Raw genomic sequence first — 16,642 nt, forward strand, 5'->3', positions numbered from 1 at the left:
TAACTCTTTAAAGAGAATGTCAAAAAAACTGATTGAGAGGAGAGGGTTTCCTAAATTCAGCCAGAATTAAAGAGTAGAACATCACTTATGAAGAAAACGAGTTGTCTCCTTGGGGAACTGTGCAGAAAAAAAGGTAGCCTCCATTGAAGGGAAAGCACAAGATGAAACACAAGAATATGAATCACAAATGAGCAAACCCTTTCATTTTTGGTTATCTGGCTTTAGCTCTGCTAGAAAACCAAGGTTAAAATTCTGGATTAAAAGAAATAAAATTTCAAGAATGTACCTCTAATGTTCTCATTTCGGGGGGGGGGGGGGGAGGTAATTTTCCACACCTCTGTCCCCTACTTCTCTAAATTGAGATCTACATACCCAAACCATCCTGCCTGTGCATTCACTAGCTATAGAACCCAGCCTATTAATCCAGAGAAATAAACAGATGAGGCCCAGGAAAACAAGGTCGACCTTGAGAGTAATTTATACATAAGTAACATTAAATCTAACATGTAAGTAGACCAAAGTATTTACACAGTGAACACAAAACAGTGTATCAATAACCTAGGGTAAGCTCCAAATAAAGTAAAACCATGTTAAGAAGCTCAAATCTAAACTATAACATGAAAAATGGACTGGAAATGTAAAATGACTTTAGATCACACAAGTTAGTGACAGAACCAGCTCTATTAACTTTTTCTTGTTTATCTTTATTATTCACATCTTTCAAGTGAAGCCTGATGTCATTATCCTTTTAGAAGCAAAGTCAGCTGCTGTTTCTTATTACTGCTCTTTTTGTGAGTTGTCTGCCCTTTTAAGCTCTAGTTATTAAGATTTTCTGTTTGACTATGATTGTTAATGTCTTTACTGTGATATGACAATGTGAAGCTTTACTTGTAGTTATCCCATCTTTGACCCATAGAGATCATAGAACCTGTACCTCAGTATCTTCCCTGTTATAAATTCTCAGCCATCATCTCTTCAAATACTGTTTCTGCCCCTTTCTCTCCTCCCTCTCCTTCTGAAAATTGAGATATATTCAAGCTATCTTTTTACCAAATCCCATGTCATCGTTTTCTGAATTATTTGGTTCTTTCATTCATCCATTTTTCTTTTTGGATACCTTATGCTGGCCTATCGTCCAATTCAATTGTAAATGGGATCTATTCCTTGATTTCTCTGTTGTTTCATTATTGGTGTATAGGAATGCAGCTGATTTCTGTGCATTGATTTTATATACTGCGACTTTGCTGAATTCATGGATCAGTTCCAGCCATTTTTTGGTAAAAAACAGCTATTTAACCTATACTCAACAGGATTGGTTTTTATTTATTTGCTTATTTTAGTTATATTTTTCAGTTTCTGTAATTTTCATTTGGTTCTTTTTTGGGGGTTTCCAATTCTTTGTCAAAATCCTCAATCTTGTCTTTTAATTTCTTGAACAGGTTAATCAGATTTTTTTTTTTAATATTAGCATGTATGTTTCTATTGTCTGTTTTTTCCCTTGATTTTCAGTCACCTCTTATATTTTCTTATGCCTGATTATCATGTCATAGACATTGTATATGAAAACTTGTGGAGATTATTTGAAACTCTAGATGATGACATCTTCCTTCAGAAGAGATTTGGTTTTTCTTCTAGGACAAAGTCAGGCTAGAATCACCAGGAAACTGAAACCACCTTAATCTAGTTAGGAACCAAGATGACTGAAAACTGGGCTTCTGCTCCCACCAGGGCTGGTCTATTTTTCAGTTCATCTCTTCTCTCATTTTCACCTCATCATTTTTCCTACACTATCACTCTTTGGGGTCTCAAATGAAAGCTGGAAGATTCCTAAATTCTAGTTTTGGTCTCCCCGGCCTCTTCAGTCTATTGATAGCTTTCATCCTACCCTCTCTGCTTCTAAGCAATCTCTTTTGAAATCAGCTACTAACTTAAGAGAAGAGTCCCAGATGCAGGACTCCTTCTAGACTTCCATTTTTGCCAGAGCTTTATCAGACCTAGACTATAAAGTTCCCCGCAGCCTTGGTTCTTCTCTGCTAGATTCACAGTCACAGTATTATTTTTTACTTCACTTTTGGTATTATAGAAGAGACAGAGCAAGCACATGAGCAAGGCAAGTGGGCAGAGGGGGAGGGAGGGAGAGAAGGAGAGAATCTTAAGCAGACTCCATGCTCAGAGCAGAGCCTGACATGGGGCTCAATCCCATGACCCTGGAATCATGACCTGAGCTGAGATCAAGAGTCAGATGCTCAACTAACTGAGCCACCCAGGCGCCCACCTCTTTTTTTTTTTTTGCTTTTCTAACTGTTCCAAATAGGAGAGCTGATCCCAAATAATCTTATCTACTGATGCCAGAAGGAGAACTTACCAGCATCCTTTTTATGTGGGTTTATTTGCTAACAAACCCTAAGCTGGAACTAAAAGCTGATGAATAAAATGAATTTATACACACATTCACACACACACACACACACACACACACACACACACACACACACTTCCTAGTAACAAAAACAAAACCAAAATAAAACCCCACCATGGAACCATATGGAAAATAGTACAGAATAAGACAAATGATACATTACCCTAAAATCTAGAAGTAATAATAAATGTTGGAAATTTATAAAAGGTTAGACCAATTATTTGGCAACCTCATTTTAAAACTCTAAAAAGATATCTAGGCCACTGAACAGATAAACAGGCTGATATATAAAAACCAAGAACTATAATGTAAATGGTAAAAGGTAAACATTTTTTAATTACTCCTACAAATATGGCAAAAACAGATCCTAAGATACAAAACTAAAAATGTAATAGAATTAAAATCTACATTTCAAGTAGGAGTAACACAAGAGATACTGCACAAAATCTAATCATGATGTATGAAGCCAATAACTCTTAAAACACAAAAACAAAGAGATAAAGAGATAATGATATTATGAAAGTTGTTCCATATTCTTTAGGATTTTAACCCTTAACTAGATGCAAAAAGCAGGCCCAACTTGAAATTAAATGAAAAAACAAAACAAAGCAACAAAAAACAAAACAAAAAAAAACACTAAACAAAGAAAAAAAAATACTAATAAAACTCATTTAAGATTTACTATGATGGATGATGTCTTTTTGCTGAAACTAAGTAACGCTCCCCACAAGACTATGGTACAGACTCCAATGGTACAGGTTCTAAGAGTTTAGCATCACTATCTCTATACATACCAAGTGATGCCTCCATTTTCACCCAATTTCCCCTATCTGAAATACTATAAGCCCCGCATCCCAGAACATGTTATGGCGCATTTTTTTCACCTCAACTTGACATAAATGTATTACTTACATTTTAGGTCTATTCGCTTATCTCCTTTCATTTGATGTTAGAATAAAATAATTGAAGCATTACTACTATGTACTGGGATAAATACAAATGAAACTTGGTCACTGAAACTGAAGGGCAATTATAAGGTAGTTTATCCAAATTGTCAAGACATGCCTTCAAACTCAGAAGTCAAGAGATCTCCCTCTAGGAAATGATGAAATAATTTGAGCATCAATAGAAATATGAACTACAATGGATTCAAACACTTCAAATACTCATAAATATGTGAGTTGCTAATCCTCAAAGAGAAAAAAAGTCCTTGGTCACTACTTTTGAGTAGGAAACCAACTCATTATTTTGGCAACTAGTAAATAAATGAAATTTTGTAAAACATAAGCTTTTAGATTACCATTAAAATAAAAATATCAAATTTTAAAATTCTCATAGAGCTCTGTAAGCTCTGTGAAGACTCTATTTGGAAAAACTCTAATCAGAGGGGCTCCTGGGTCGCTCACTCGGTTAAGTGTCCAACTCTAGATTTCAGCTCAGGTCATGATCTCAGGGTTCCTGAGTTTGAGCCCCACATCGGGCTCCACGCTATCAATGAGGAGCCTGCTCAGGATTCTCTCTCTCTCCCCCTCTCTCTGTGCCTTTAAACTTTAAAAAGAAGAAGGAGGAGGAGGAGGAGGAGGAAAAGGAGAACTCTAATTAGAGACTAAAATAGAAGGCAAGTTTAATGAACTGGAAAAGAGTGTATAACTCAAAAGGACTAACTATATTGCAAACCAAGTCTATGAAAGGAGATCATCCAGGCAGCAATGGGTTCTCCAAATAAGAGGTGTGATTGGTTAAAAACAAAAGCAAACAAACAAACAAACAAAAAACACATGATTCAGAAAGTCCAGAGGGAAGCCTAGCAGTGATTTCCTCAGCTATGCTGCTTCTGCTCCTATCCATATATTTCACACCATATCAGATAATAACTCTCACATACTTTCGTTAGAGGATACAGTAAGACAATGTACGTAAAATAATTAGAATAATGCCTAGGGAAGATTAGTTTGCTCAGTATAAGGTAGTTTTTGTTATGGCAGTTGTAGGCAATCTAGGGACCCTTGAGTAGCAGCAGCGTCAATATTCCCACTCTCAGTCATGTCTTTATAATTCCACATATAACTCCTCCATAATATGATTCAACTTTCACTCCCAGCATGATCACTTTCCATCTCATTGTTGCACTGTTAGCCAATCCCTTTATTATTTGTTGTTCTTGTAAAATGGCAAACTGGTTTATCATTAGAAGACAAGGAAGTAACACAACCGTGTGTTTTATTACCTATGACCAATCAGCAACAGACTTCAAAAGCAGTGATCTGCTATTTACATAGTAATATGTGAAATGAAGAACTAGAAGCAAAGTTTGAACTTTTTGCAGTTACTCACAGTTAACAAACTTTGTTAACTGAAATTCAAACTGTGCTGTTTAGGGACTGGTGTTATTTGAACAAACTGGGGTAATGGAACTCATGCACAGCCAAACCATGCAATCAGAACTGCCCGTATTTGCTTTTCAGGGTCCTCAAACGGCTGCTCCATGCATCCAGTAGCGGTTTTAAAGCAGTATTCAGCCAAGAATATGTTAACTCTATCTACTGGGGACCAGCAGCTCTGGTCCGCTTTTTTAGGTTAAAAATACTGACTTTCCAAAATTTGTAAGAGCAAATTTCTTGACCAGTCCCTAGGAAGGCAAAGTTTCCAAGCAATAGTAAACAGCTAGGAAACTAGGCATCAACTCCACCAACACTATCAGAAATACCTAAGAAAAGCCATTCAATAAAATTAGGCTTCAATATGGGAAGATGAGATGTATCAACTTTTTTGGTAAATATATAGCAACAGTAACTGCTTCACTAATAATGTATCTCACAAATTCACATTCTCTAAAAAACTAATTCTATCCTTGACTATGTTCACTGTGAGAGGGGGGAAAATAATCACACAAAAATAGTCATTAGGAAATTCTTAAAAGATATTTACCATTATTCTAGAGACCATAATAGAAATACACAAAGGATAGTGATTATTCACACACAAATATACTAGCTACCACTCATCAACTAATTACCTTCCACACAAATAAAAACACAACTGAAGGGGGAAAAAAAAGCCAGCAATAACCTTGGTAAAAGTTATAAATGCTGCACTTTAAAGTAGGCCTTGAATTCTGGAAACTATGTAAAGATTCCATTCAGTTTCTTCAGGTACTTTTTTTACTCTAAGTTGTCTCTTATTTTCATACTAAGAAAATATGTCCCCTAACATAACACAGATTATACAGAAATGCATGCAAATTTGGCCAGGTATGGATAACTGCATTGACTTAGCTACATAGTTCAGCAGAAATTAGAAATATCTAAATATTCTGCTTAATGACTTAGTTTTATTTTCACCTAACACTAAAGAGTCAGGATTCAGCAAACATTCACAACATATATAGCACTGGTGACCACAGAAACAGTGTTGTAAGTTCAGATATGTCTATAATAATGACATCAAAAAATTAAAGTACTTCGATTCACACATGTTAGAGGTCAGCTTGGCAAAAATGCAGGCTAACAGGAGAGGCAGAAAAGATGCCATTTTAAAACTTCTGTCCAGGATAATGATGTCATCCATGGACACTTTAAGTGCTTTTATGCCTGGCTTTCCTTCACTGACTATTTTTCTACACAATTCCAAAGCTTACCTGACAAGAGACTACAAAATACATTGGTTGTAGAATTAATTGTATCAGCTCTATTTTGGTTCCTCACAGTCTATTTATCTTCTACTATTAAAACAAGAAGGAAGAGGAGGAGGGGGAGGAGAAGAGTTTTAAAAAATTAAACAAGAGTGAAAATTTATGGTTTGCATATTTTTCCAGTCCCACCATCTGTTGCTCAAATGTATTTTTAAAATGGTTGCTGCTATCTTATTTTTTATTTACCAAAAGATCATTAGCTCCAGCTGCTTTGCCTAACCTCTCTCCATATGCTGATTTATGGAAATATGAGCCCATAATAGTATTCCTGAAATTGAAAAACTCCCTTACAAAAATACATCATTTTTATTTATGTAACTATTTCATTTTTAAATGAACTCCCATATATTCAAAGCCCGTATACCACTACATTCTAATAATTTTGAAAGTATTCAAAAAATATTTGTATATAATATTTTGATGTTAATAAATGAGCACTCATGGAAGATGGAGTGTGCTCTTATTAGCATCTTAATGTATTATGAGTGGACAGACATACTCATGAACACAAGATGGATAAAAAGTAATCTTATGTATGTTGTCTAATTTAGCATATACTTTGAAGTCAAAATAATCAGACATACATATCCCTGTGAATGTTGCAACATATTATGTTGTTTATAGTCACAATGATACACAAATGAAACTGAGTCTGAGCCCAATGAATTCAAAGAAAGGAAAATACTGAGTGCCTGGAATGTACCACGTACTACATTAAGAACACAGCAAACAAGGAGCGCCTGGGTGGCTCAGTCGGTTAAGCATCGGACTTCAGCTCAGGTCATGATCTCACAGCTCGTGAGTTACAGCCTCACATTGGGCTCTAGGCTGACAGCTCAGAGCCTGGAACCTGCTTCAGAGTCGGTGTCTTCCTTGCTCTCTGCCCCTCCCTGACTTGCGCACGCACAGACTCGCTCTCTCTCTCAAAAATAAACATTAAAAAAACTTTTTTAAAAAAGAACACAGCAAATGCTTCAAGGTAGGGATTATCAGATGAATTAAAGAAACAACAGAAACATGAATGTTTAGCAAGTTTCTAAACAGTGTGACTGTGTGACCACTTCACTAAATGTTAGTTATAATGAGGGATATATAACTATGTTCATTTTTCAGATGATGAAACTCAAGTTTAGAAAAGTTTAGTAACTTGTCCAAAGTCAATGAAATGGTTTCTAGTGGAAAAATCAGGATTAAATTTCAAGTCTGACTCCAGAGTCTACATTTCTCCATTACCCTCAAAGCAAAATTCTGTAAAAATTATTCTCCTGTCCAGCAGTTTCATGAAGGACTTAGTAATATAATTTTAAATATACTCCAAGAACCTAATTCTTAAGATCCAAAATACATTTATAAAAAAGTCATAACAGAATTTGTTTGATTATAATTTCTTACCCATAGACTCTTACTACTTAACTTTAACGTTATTAAAAGACTGAACAAGTCTCACCTTCAGGACAATTAGGAAAACTCAGCCAGAAAAAAAGGGCAGATACCATTAGCTTTGGGATATTACAAGTGGTTTGTGCCTGGCCCTCAACCATTACCATTATCATTCTGGGATGTCACTAAGTATATTGAGAAGTGAAACCCACTGAATAGAACAAAAAAACCTCCACTTTTTATTTAACATTCAAATTTCCAAAGTCCATATGCCAGATGGTAGCATCCTATTACTCTCAAAAGGAAATTTTAATCAGAGTACTTAATTAGAAGAGAAATTACATATGAATGCAAGTCTAAGTTCTAATTTCATATTACTATATCTTCACCAATCTGATATTACGATATTTTCAACAATCTTTACTTTAAAATATGAACTTAAAAAGTCTGCTGATTTGAATCAAGACAATTGTATTTTTCTTTTATAACCAATATTAACTACTGGAGTCTCAGCTACAGTCCAAATTTCCACTGCAAAAGGTATTAACTTTTTATGTTGAATATTCTTTCTTGAGGGCATTCCATTTTTACAGTATTAACACAAAAACAGACCCCATTCTCTCATGAATAGGAATGCACAGTTTTAGAAATATTTTAAATACTAAGCTTATCAATTGCACTATTTAGTACAGGAGTATAATATATTCCAAATCTTCACAGTAAGCTTTCAAATAAAACCTTCCCCACAGGTCCCCTTTTGCCCAAATGTCCCAGACCTCCCAAGAAATTTACAGCATGAGAAATAATGCAAATTGACACTCCATAAAGTCAAGAAGTTCATTGGGCCCAAAGACCCTGAGACATACTATCAACTAAATACGGATCATTTGGAATGGCTGCAAAAAAGGCTAGTAAAAAAAAAAAAAAAATCAGTGGTTGTTATTTAGGAGGAAGGGAAAAATTGATGCTGATGTAGGCAAGTTGCAGAACCCACATATTGCCTAAGTGGCAGCTAGACCTGCCAACTTTGACAATCTGTCAATGCCGATTCTAGCTCAGTGCCAGATTTCTTCCCAATTCTATTTCTCTATTTGTCTCACCTAACTCTCATTCTGGACATTGTATCAGCTGTAACATTAATGACTTGTGTGACAGTGGGTTTCTGCTGTTCAGTCAGTTAGAATAATCTCTAAAATGTAGTTTAGCAACATAAAGTATTTAGCCCTTCAAACTTTGAATCCAAAATCCCAATCTTCAGAAATATGAACTCACAGCATCACAAAAATGTGAGCAACCATGACTCAGTGAGGTAAATGAATCCTGATGCTGAGCTTTGGGATAACAGCCTATCCATGGGTCTGTTGCTAACTAGCTATGAGACCATGGGCAAGTTAGCCAGCATTCTGTGCCCGGCGTTTTTATCTTGCAAATGAGGATAATCAAAGTACCTACCTAATGGGATTATTGAGAGAACTAAATGAGTTAATATACAAAAAGTGTCTGGGATATACTAAGCATATGGAGAAATTCCCAAAGAGACCAAGAAAAGGAAGGTGCTGCTTCTCTAGAAGGTCCTACAGACCCATTGCTGATGCTTTAACACTGCTCTCAACTCCTCATAGAGAGACCTTCACATTTAAGGAGCAAAAAATAAAATATAGGATTGGAGGTTATAAAGATTCAAGGGAAAAAAGTGAAATGATGTATATATTTCAAGTAAACGTCATCAAAAAAGTGACCGGACTCTTGACCCTTAGGCTTTACAAACCAACAGGAGTAATTCTCACAGTTCTATTGTTGGGGAAGATCATCTCAGGAGGGAAACACTACATCAAATGTTTAGATTTCCTCTCAACTTCTGTAAATTATGTTCACAAAGTTAAAACCCAATAAAACAAATATTAAATACGCATAGATATACACAAACACATCACTTATCCATTTCATAAGGTGGAGCAACAGAATCATTTATATAATCTAAGTTAATAAAAATTCTTGTCTTCCCTATAGCAAGCAAATTGGTCTCACTTTACAGAAAGTCTCTCGTATTTCAAAAAAGAAATGCTAATTTCAACAAGGCAATGTATATTTAGCATAGAGAAATTTTTAACAGTTAAATAGTGGATTAACTAAAAAAAAAAAAAAAAAAATGTTTTAAAAAAGGGCGGTGGCGCCAGGGTGGCTCAGTTGGTTAAGCTCCAACTCTCGATTTCAGCTCAGGTTATGATCTGAGATCAAGCCCTACAGGGTTCTCTAAGCTGAGCACAGAGCCTCCTTGAGATTCTTTGTTTCCCTTTCCCTCTGCCCCTCCCTCACTCGCATGTGTTCTCTCTCCCTCTTGCTCTCGAAAGGAAGGAAGGAAGGAAGGAAGGAAGGAAGGAAGGAAGGAAGAGAAAGAAAACAGTAGGTTTTATAGCAAGAAGACTTATAGGAGTTGCAGCATAGCCTCCAAAAGAAAAACAAAATTACTCTCCAGGGTCCCTCCCTAAACAAAACACACATTGATTTACAATTGTACTACTAGGTATTTATCCAAAGGATACAGAAGTGCTGTTTCAAAGGGGCACATACACCCCAATGTTTATAGCAGCGCTATCAACAATAGCCAAAGTATGGAAAGAGCCCAAATGTCCATCAACAGATGAATGGATAAAGAAGACATGGTGTGTATATATGTATACACACGATGGAATATTACTTGGTGATCAAAAAGAATGAAATCTTGCCATTTGCAACAACATGGATGGAACTAGAGGGTATTATGCTAAATGAAATTAGTCAGAGAAAGACAAATATCATATGACTTCACTCATATGTGGAATTTAAGATACAAAACAGATGAACATAAGGGAAGGGAAGCAAAAATAAAATAAAAACAGGGATGGGGACAAACCATAAGATACTCTTAAGTACAGAAAACAAACAGGGTTGCTGGAGGGATTGTGGGTGGAGGAATGGGCTAACTGGGCAAAGGGCTTTAAGGAGGACACTTGTTGGGATAGGCACTGGGTATTATACGTAGGTGACAAATCACTGGAGTTACTCCTGAAATCATCATTGCACTGTATGTTAACTAACTCGGATGTAAATTAAAAAATAAATTAGAACTAAAGGGATCTTAATCAAAAACAAAAAGACAAAACAAAACAAAACAAAACAAAAACCCACCTCACTTTTAAGGTATGATCTATTCCATACCAGTAAATAAAACGATTTCATGCTAAGAAAGCAATTTTCATTGAGGAGCCCATCAGAATCACTTGTCATGGGAAATACTCTTTCCAAATTATACATATTCCCACAGATTATGGCAGATCTTGCCCGAGGTAACTTACAGGTGGCAGGGTAAAAATCATCACTCTCATGAGTAAGTATTAATAGAAGACAATGAATGACAGACTCCTCTGTATGCTGCAGGGAAAAAACACTGAGAGCCAACTGTTTTAACAGACCAATAATTTGGGGGAACTAAGGAAGAGAATGTAGACCGGACTAAGGAATGACCTAAAGCAAAATCAAAGACTCTTGCTCTCCTGTGTCTTAATTTTATGAGTAGCTTTGCATTCTATGTACTTAATAACTCAGATGGAAATGGAATACTTGTTGAGTTTATTTACCTCCTGTGTATAAAACCACACCCCCAAAGTTCAGCATCATTCAGCTCTAGGCCTCCTACAGAGGCTTAATGCCATAGAGTACATTTTGTGTTTTAAATGTTTATCTATACAGAAGTTTATCTAACACATAATTTCATTTCTCAATTCCTCAATTCAAAGGGAATTTGCTACCATAATTATGCATCTAACATTCAACATGACAAAGTAGGTTTGTTCCTGCTACTACTTAATATTTTTTAAGTTTTCACTAATAAACTAAAAAGCAAAGAATTAACTCCTATTATTAATAAGGTAGTTATGTGTATACATGCATAGAACATGCTTGGAAGGATACACAAGGAACTGTCAGATCGTTACCTCTTTGGAGTAGAACTGAGAGGAGCTAAGAGATAGTTTTATAATTTATTTAAACAATGAGCATGTATTACTTTAAAAGAAACCCTCCATAAAATTCTTAACTCCCATGAGGAGTATCCCCAGCCCAAATTTAGTGAGTCTCAATTTAATTAACATCCTGAATACTTCCTCCTTTGACTTAAAACTTTCAAATTCAATAGACTACTCTATATAAGCTGGTTGGCAATCCATCTGACAAGCTAACCTACTACAAAATAGTAAAGCAGTCTAAAAGCTAAAGGTTCACAGTGGTTCTCTCCTTTATCTCAGATCCCTACTTCTCAACAACTGCATTTCCAAAAAGGTGGGGAAGAAAAAATACAAACATATGTAAACATTCTCACATGTTCTATAGCACCCGCCTGTCCATTACTATATTCTCGATACTGTCCAAGCATCTGGTCTACTTGTCGCAGGTTCCGACTGGTGTCCTTAAAAAAGAAAATGGATTTTAATAATTGTTGCAAACAACGCTTTTCTCAATCTTAGTAGTATGTCAAACAACTAAGTCAACCATTTGTGAAAGGTACAATTATATCCTACCTAAGTTGGATATTAATATACAGTACTTCTTAAATATCAGATAAATTATATAAAAACCACTGAGAGAGAAACTCAAATCCATCCACAATTTACTTGTGTGAAATCTGAAGTACGTAATTTAAATCCTTATCCAATGTTCCACGATAAGTCAGGAACAAAACCCTAATTTGAAAAGACTCCTCATTATTAATTTGTGTACCTCAACTAATTCACACCTCCTTCATAGAAAAGGAATCCTGAGAGAACAAACCTTTTAGATTGTGTATAAGAGAAGCAAATCATTAGGAACGATGTTATTTTAATTATTACTTCACTGTGGAACTTGATTAGAAGAAAAAGTATCCTTTAACCTTTAGCTATAAACAACAAATTTAGTTCTAATCTCAACAAAAATGGTTTCCACCCAAATGTGCTAGGTGTTACCTCAGAGATTAATGGAGGCATTTCTTTCAAAAAAAGATACACTTACTAATGTGTCTCCTCATTGGTTGGAAAGTACAAGGATTTATTTGTACTCCAAAAATCCAATGTTATGCTAGTTTATGTAAGTTTAAAAAGAGCCTTGTGAGTTTTAAATCAAATTATGGCCCCTCCACCAGAAATTAGCCTCTTCTCATTAAGAATACTAACCCAGGGGTGCCTGGGTGGCTTAGTCAATTAAGTGTCCAACTTGAGCTCAGGTCATGATCTTGTGGTTCACAAGTTTGAGCCCCGCATCGGGCTCTGGGCTGACAGCTCAGAGCCTGGAGCCTGCTTTGGATTCTGTGTCTCCCTCTCTCTCTCTGTCTGCCCCTCCCTGCTCATGTTCTGTCTCTCTTTCTCTCAAAAACAAACGTTAAAAAAAAAAATTTTTTTTAAAGAATACTAACCCAAAGCAATTAAAAACCAAAATCCATGCTTATCCAGGCAAAGCAAAAATAAGAGATTAAGGGGCTGGGGAAAAAAAAAAACTCTATTTCTGAGTTTTCTTCCCCCACCCCCCCTCACCCTCGGTATGGCTGTGTTGTTACCCTTCACCCACCTCTTTTCCCAAGCCCTTTCTACATAAAGGATATATACTGCCTCCACTCAAACTTCTAAAAGGTTGCCTTTCAAACTGCCAAAAGTTAGCCCCTAAATAAAAATGGCATCTCAATATTGTTCATCCATGAATAATCTGCCTAGTCAAAATATGAGCAATTACTCTCAAAGGCACATGACCACAAGAAGCTAAACTGTGGTACTTCCTACTCGTTTCACTCCCACACATTTTATTTGGGCATACTGCCTCATCCCAAAATGCTTCCACAACCTATCACATATTTCAAATATCTTTACTGACTGTGCTAGGCACAATAAGACGTTCAAGTCCTAATCCTTGTGACTTGTGTATTTGTAACCTCCCATGGCAACAGAGATTTTGTAGATATGATATACAGCTCAAGTGAAGGACCTAGAGATGGGAATATTATCCTGGATTATTGGGCGAACCCAATGTAATCACAAGCATCCTTAGGAGTAGAAGAGGGAAGCAGAAGAGTAGTCAGAGTGATGTGAAGTGAGGACTCAACCCACCCTTGCTCGCTTTGAAGATGAAGGAAGAGGATCCCAAAAAAATGTAGGCAGCCCCTGAAAGCTGGAAGAGGCAAAGGAACAGAGTCCCATGGGCTTCCAGGAAGGAATGCAGCCCTACCGAACCCTGATTTGGGTCCAATGAGACCAGTGTTGTATTTTGATGTGCAGAACTATAAGAAAATAACTTTGGTATTTTAATTATTAATTATAAACAATTATAAATTATATATCATTATTTAATTATATAATTAGTTTGTGGTAATTTGCTATGGCAGCAAAAAACTAATACACTAACCAAAACTATTTCTCAGTTTAAACTACTGAAAATCTATTAAATGCAACCACTGTTAAACTAACCTGTAAAGTACTCGTTATAGTGTTGACCTTCTCGGTGACGCCTACTGTAGGACGACTTAGACTTTCCCTGTATGTTGACCTGGCAGTCCATCGACTCAATCGGTCACGAGAGCGAAAGTGTTCTGAATCGCTGGAGGATTCTGCCATTGATGTACACAATCCTGAAAACAAACCCAGGTCAAGGTCAATCAAATAGGAAAGAGCATGGACATATGAGATTAAATTAACTACCTGCATCGTGATCTTAAGTATTTATTACATTAGTCCTTTGGCATATCACAATTTCTAAACACGTAGCCTGAAAATACAGGTCACTTCCCCACGCAATTCTCTCTCCTTCATTTTTTCCACTTCATGTGAACAATTCCTCAGATACGATTTTAGTCATGTTTACAACTGCAAATAATAATAGTCTTTTAGTTTTGTGCAATGTTTCTAAATTTTAAAAGCACTCTCACATACAGTATCTCACGTAATCTTACAACATTGCAAGGTAGAAGGTGCTCGTAGATTGGCATCTCTACAACTGAAAAACCAAAAAGTTACTCTCTAAGCTAAGACTTAGTAGGTCTTAATAGGTCTCAATATTAGCCTGACGTCCGTTCTACAAAGCTGTAACAACATGTGTTATCTTTAAACAAAAATACAACAGTCACAAAATGACCTAAAATAAGGAAACCCCATTCAGTGTACAGTGAACACTCTCATGCACCTTCTTTTGTTACGATTTTATTTTTAAGAGATTTTATTATCTCTGAGAGATTTTAGAGATTTAAGAGATTTTATCATCTCTACACCCAGTGTTGGGCTCACACTCACAAGCGTGAAATCAGGAGTCGCATGCTCTACTGACTAAGCCAGCCTGGCACCCCTCATGAACCTTAATTTAAAATACAGAATTAAATGCTATTAACAGAGGTAAAAATTCCATAATAACAAGTATGTGAGAAGAAGGCAACCTCAACATCTCCACCAAAAGAGAAAGCCAAACATCCTGAGTATAGTTTCATCAGCAGAAAATTCCCTAAATATGCTTTCTTCCCATCCTTACCCCAATTTTTGATTTAATGCAAAAGAAAATCATTTCATGCATGACAATCTCAAAAGTTTCAGAAAATCTTTTATGGAATTTAAAGAAAAAAAAATATTGGGATAGAGAAGAATGAGAGAAAACTCACTGATCAAAAGTGGAAGTTTGCTGAATATCCCAATAATTTCATTTTTTGCTTAATGGAGGGTTAACAATCTTCAACATTGTTATAATCTTCCTAAAATCTATATGGCCATTTTTTCTGGTTTATTAAATGCAGTGTAATGAAACCTTTTGTTAATGATCTACAGTATTCTAGACTTTCTGGATCTTTATTCTGAATGCACCTGGAAAGTATGTGTATAACAAGTGAAAACACTGAGGTATCCGAATTTAAAATAAAACATGAACTAAATTAAGTGTAGCTGTCACTTAATACAAAAGAAAAAGAAAGACCTCTCACTTACCCCTACTAAGGATTACATATTTTTTAATAAGAGAAAATCACACTTTCCAGCATGAATTTCACTGGTAAACACACACACACACAGTCTTCAGCTATTAATTTCAATTACTTTGAGCAATAAAAGATGTTCAAACTCCTGCATCTGATGGAACTCCTGTAGAGACATCAAGATGTAAGATGAGATTGATCTGAGAATTCCGTGGGACTTTTGTTTATATAAAATATGAAACATTCAGCAACTAAGCACGTTAATTATACATAAGTGTCATAAATGCTGAACGAAGCATTAAAGAATCCGTAATAAAAACAGAACTCAGATTACTTTCATTGTTGATAAAAACTGAGCACTCTCTTTAACTACTGATAACTCACAAGGTCAAACATGACCCTCAAAAGTAACTGAGTGAGCCCCTACCCTAAGTGTCACAACACAAAAGGCAGCCGTGGTGGCAGAGATTCAACCTTATCAAAAGATGCCCATGTCTCATCAGCCAACACCATGACTCCCCAGACACAGAGTTGACGGAGGGAGGGAGAAACAAAAGAGAAAGGAGTGGCCACTAGTATTGGCAAGAGGGTCATGCCAGCCACATAATCAGAACCTACAGGGAATATATGGAGAGCCATTAAAATAATTCCCAAGATCCCTTAATATAGCTGACTAAAGAAGAAGACCACAAAACAGTGTCAATTACACACTTTATTCACCATTGAGACTGTATTATTTTATAATTAAAAACTTAATTTTTAAAAAAATATTGTATATCCTATTATCACTGGTGTTAATGAAAATTGACCAGGCCTCTGAAAATCTTCCCCCCAAACTGTACCCAGAGCATTAGATTTATTCCACACTGATAAAAGCATATTGAGAATGGTCACATAACTAAAGTGTATGCATGGCCATTAATTTAAACACACACACACACACACACACAAAAACTGTTCTACCTAATCTAAAATGTAAATTAAACAATGAGATGATTTGCTAGCCCATTAAAATTTTTTCTGTTAAATAATAATATCTATGGTTAGCCAGGTTGGTAGGGAAAAGAGCAGTCCTGTACTGTCCTAAGGGGGATGTGTAAATTGACATAACTTGTCTGAAAATAACCAAGCAGTATGTATCAAGAGCAGTTTGTACCTATAACCCACTAACTACATTTCCAAAAATTTCCCTTAACAAAAT

At 35.9% G+C, this 16,642-nt stretch overlaps 1 protein-coding gene across 11 annotated transcripts in view; it reads right to left on the reverse strand.

Moving 5' to 3' along the window:
* Positions 1-16,642, reverse strand: part of CEP128 (centrosomal protein 128) — a 376,215-nt gene that overhangs the window by 346,022 nt on the left and 13,551 nt on the right. For 10 of the 11 annotated variants that reach the window (XR_008299569.1, XR_008299568.1, XR_008299570.1 and 7 more), the window contains exons 3-4: positions 13,958-14,118; positions 11,848-11,934 (exon numbers count right to left, since the gene is read on the reverse strand). Coding sequence is in view for 8 of the 11 variants with exons in the window: in XM_027066336.2 (XP_026922137.2) it covers positions 11,848-11,934; positions 13,958-14,104 (234 nt within the window). In the remaining 3 variants the exon portion in view is untranslated. Of the gene's footprint in view, positions 1-11,847; positions 11,935-13,957; positions 14,119-15,454; positions 15,608-16,642 lie in introns of all 11 variants that reach the window. The other variant, XM_053224787.1, reaches the window with a different exon arrangement.

The sequence above is a fragment of the Acinonyx jubatus genome, chromosome B3 (assembly GCF_027475565.1).
Source record: "Acinonyx jubatus isolate Ajub_Pintada_27869175 chromosome B3, VMU_Ajub_asm_v1.0, whole genome shotgun sequence".
NCBI lineage: Eukaryota > Metazoa > Chordata > Mammalia > Carnivora > Felidae > Acinonyx > Acinonyx jubatus.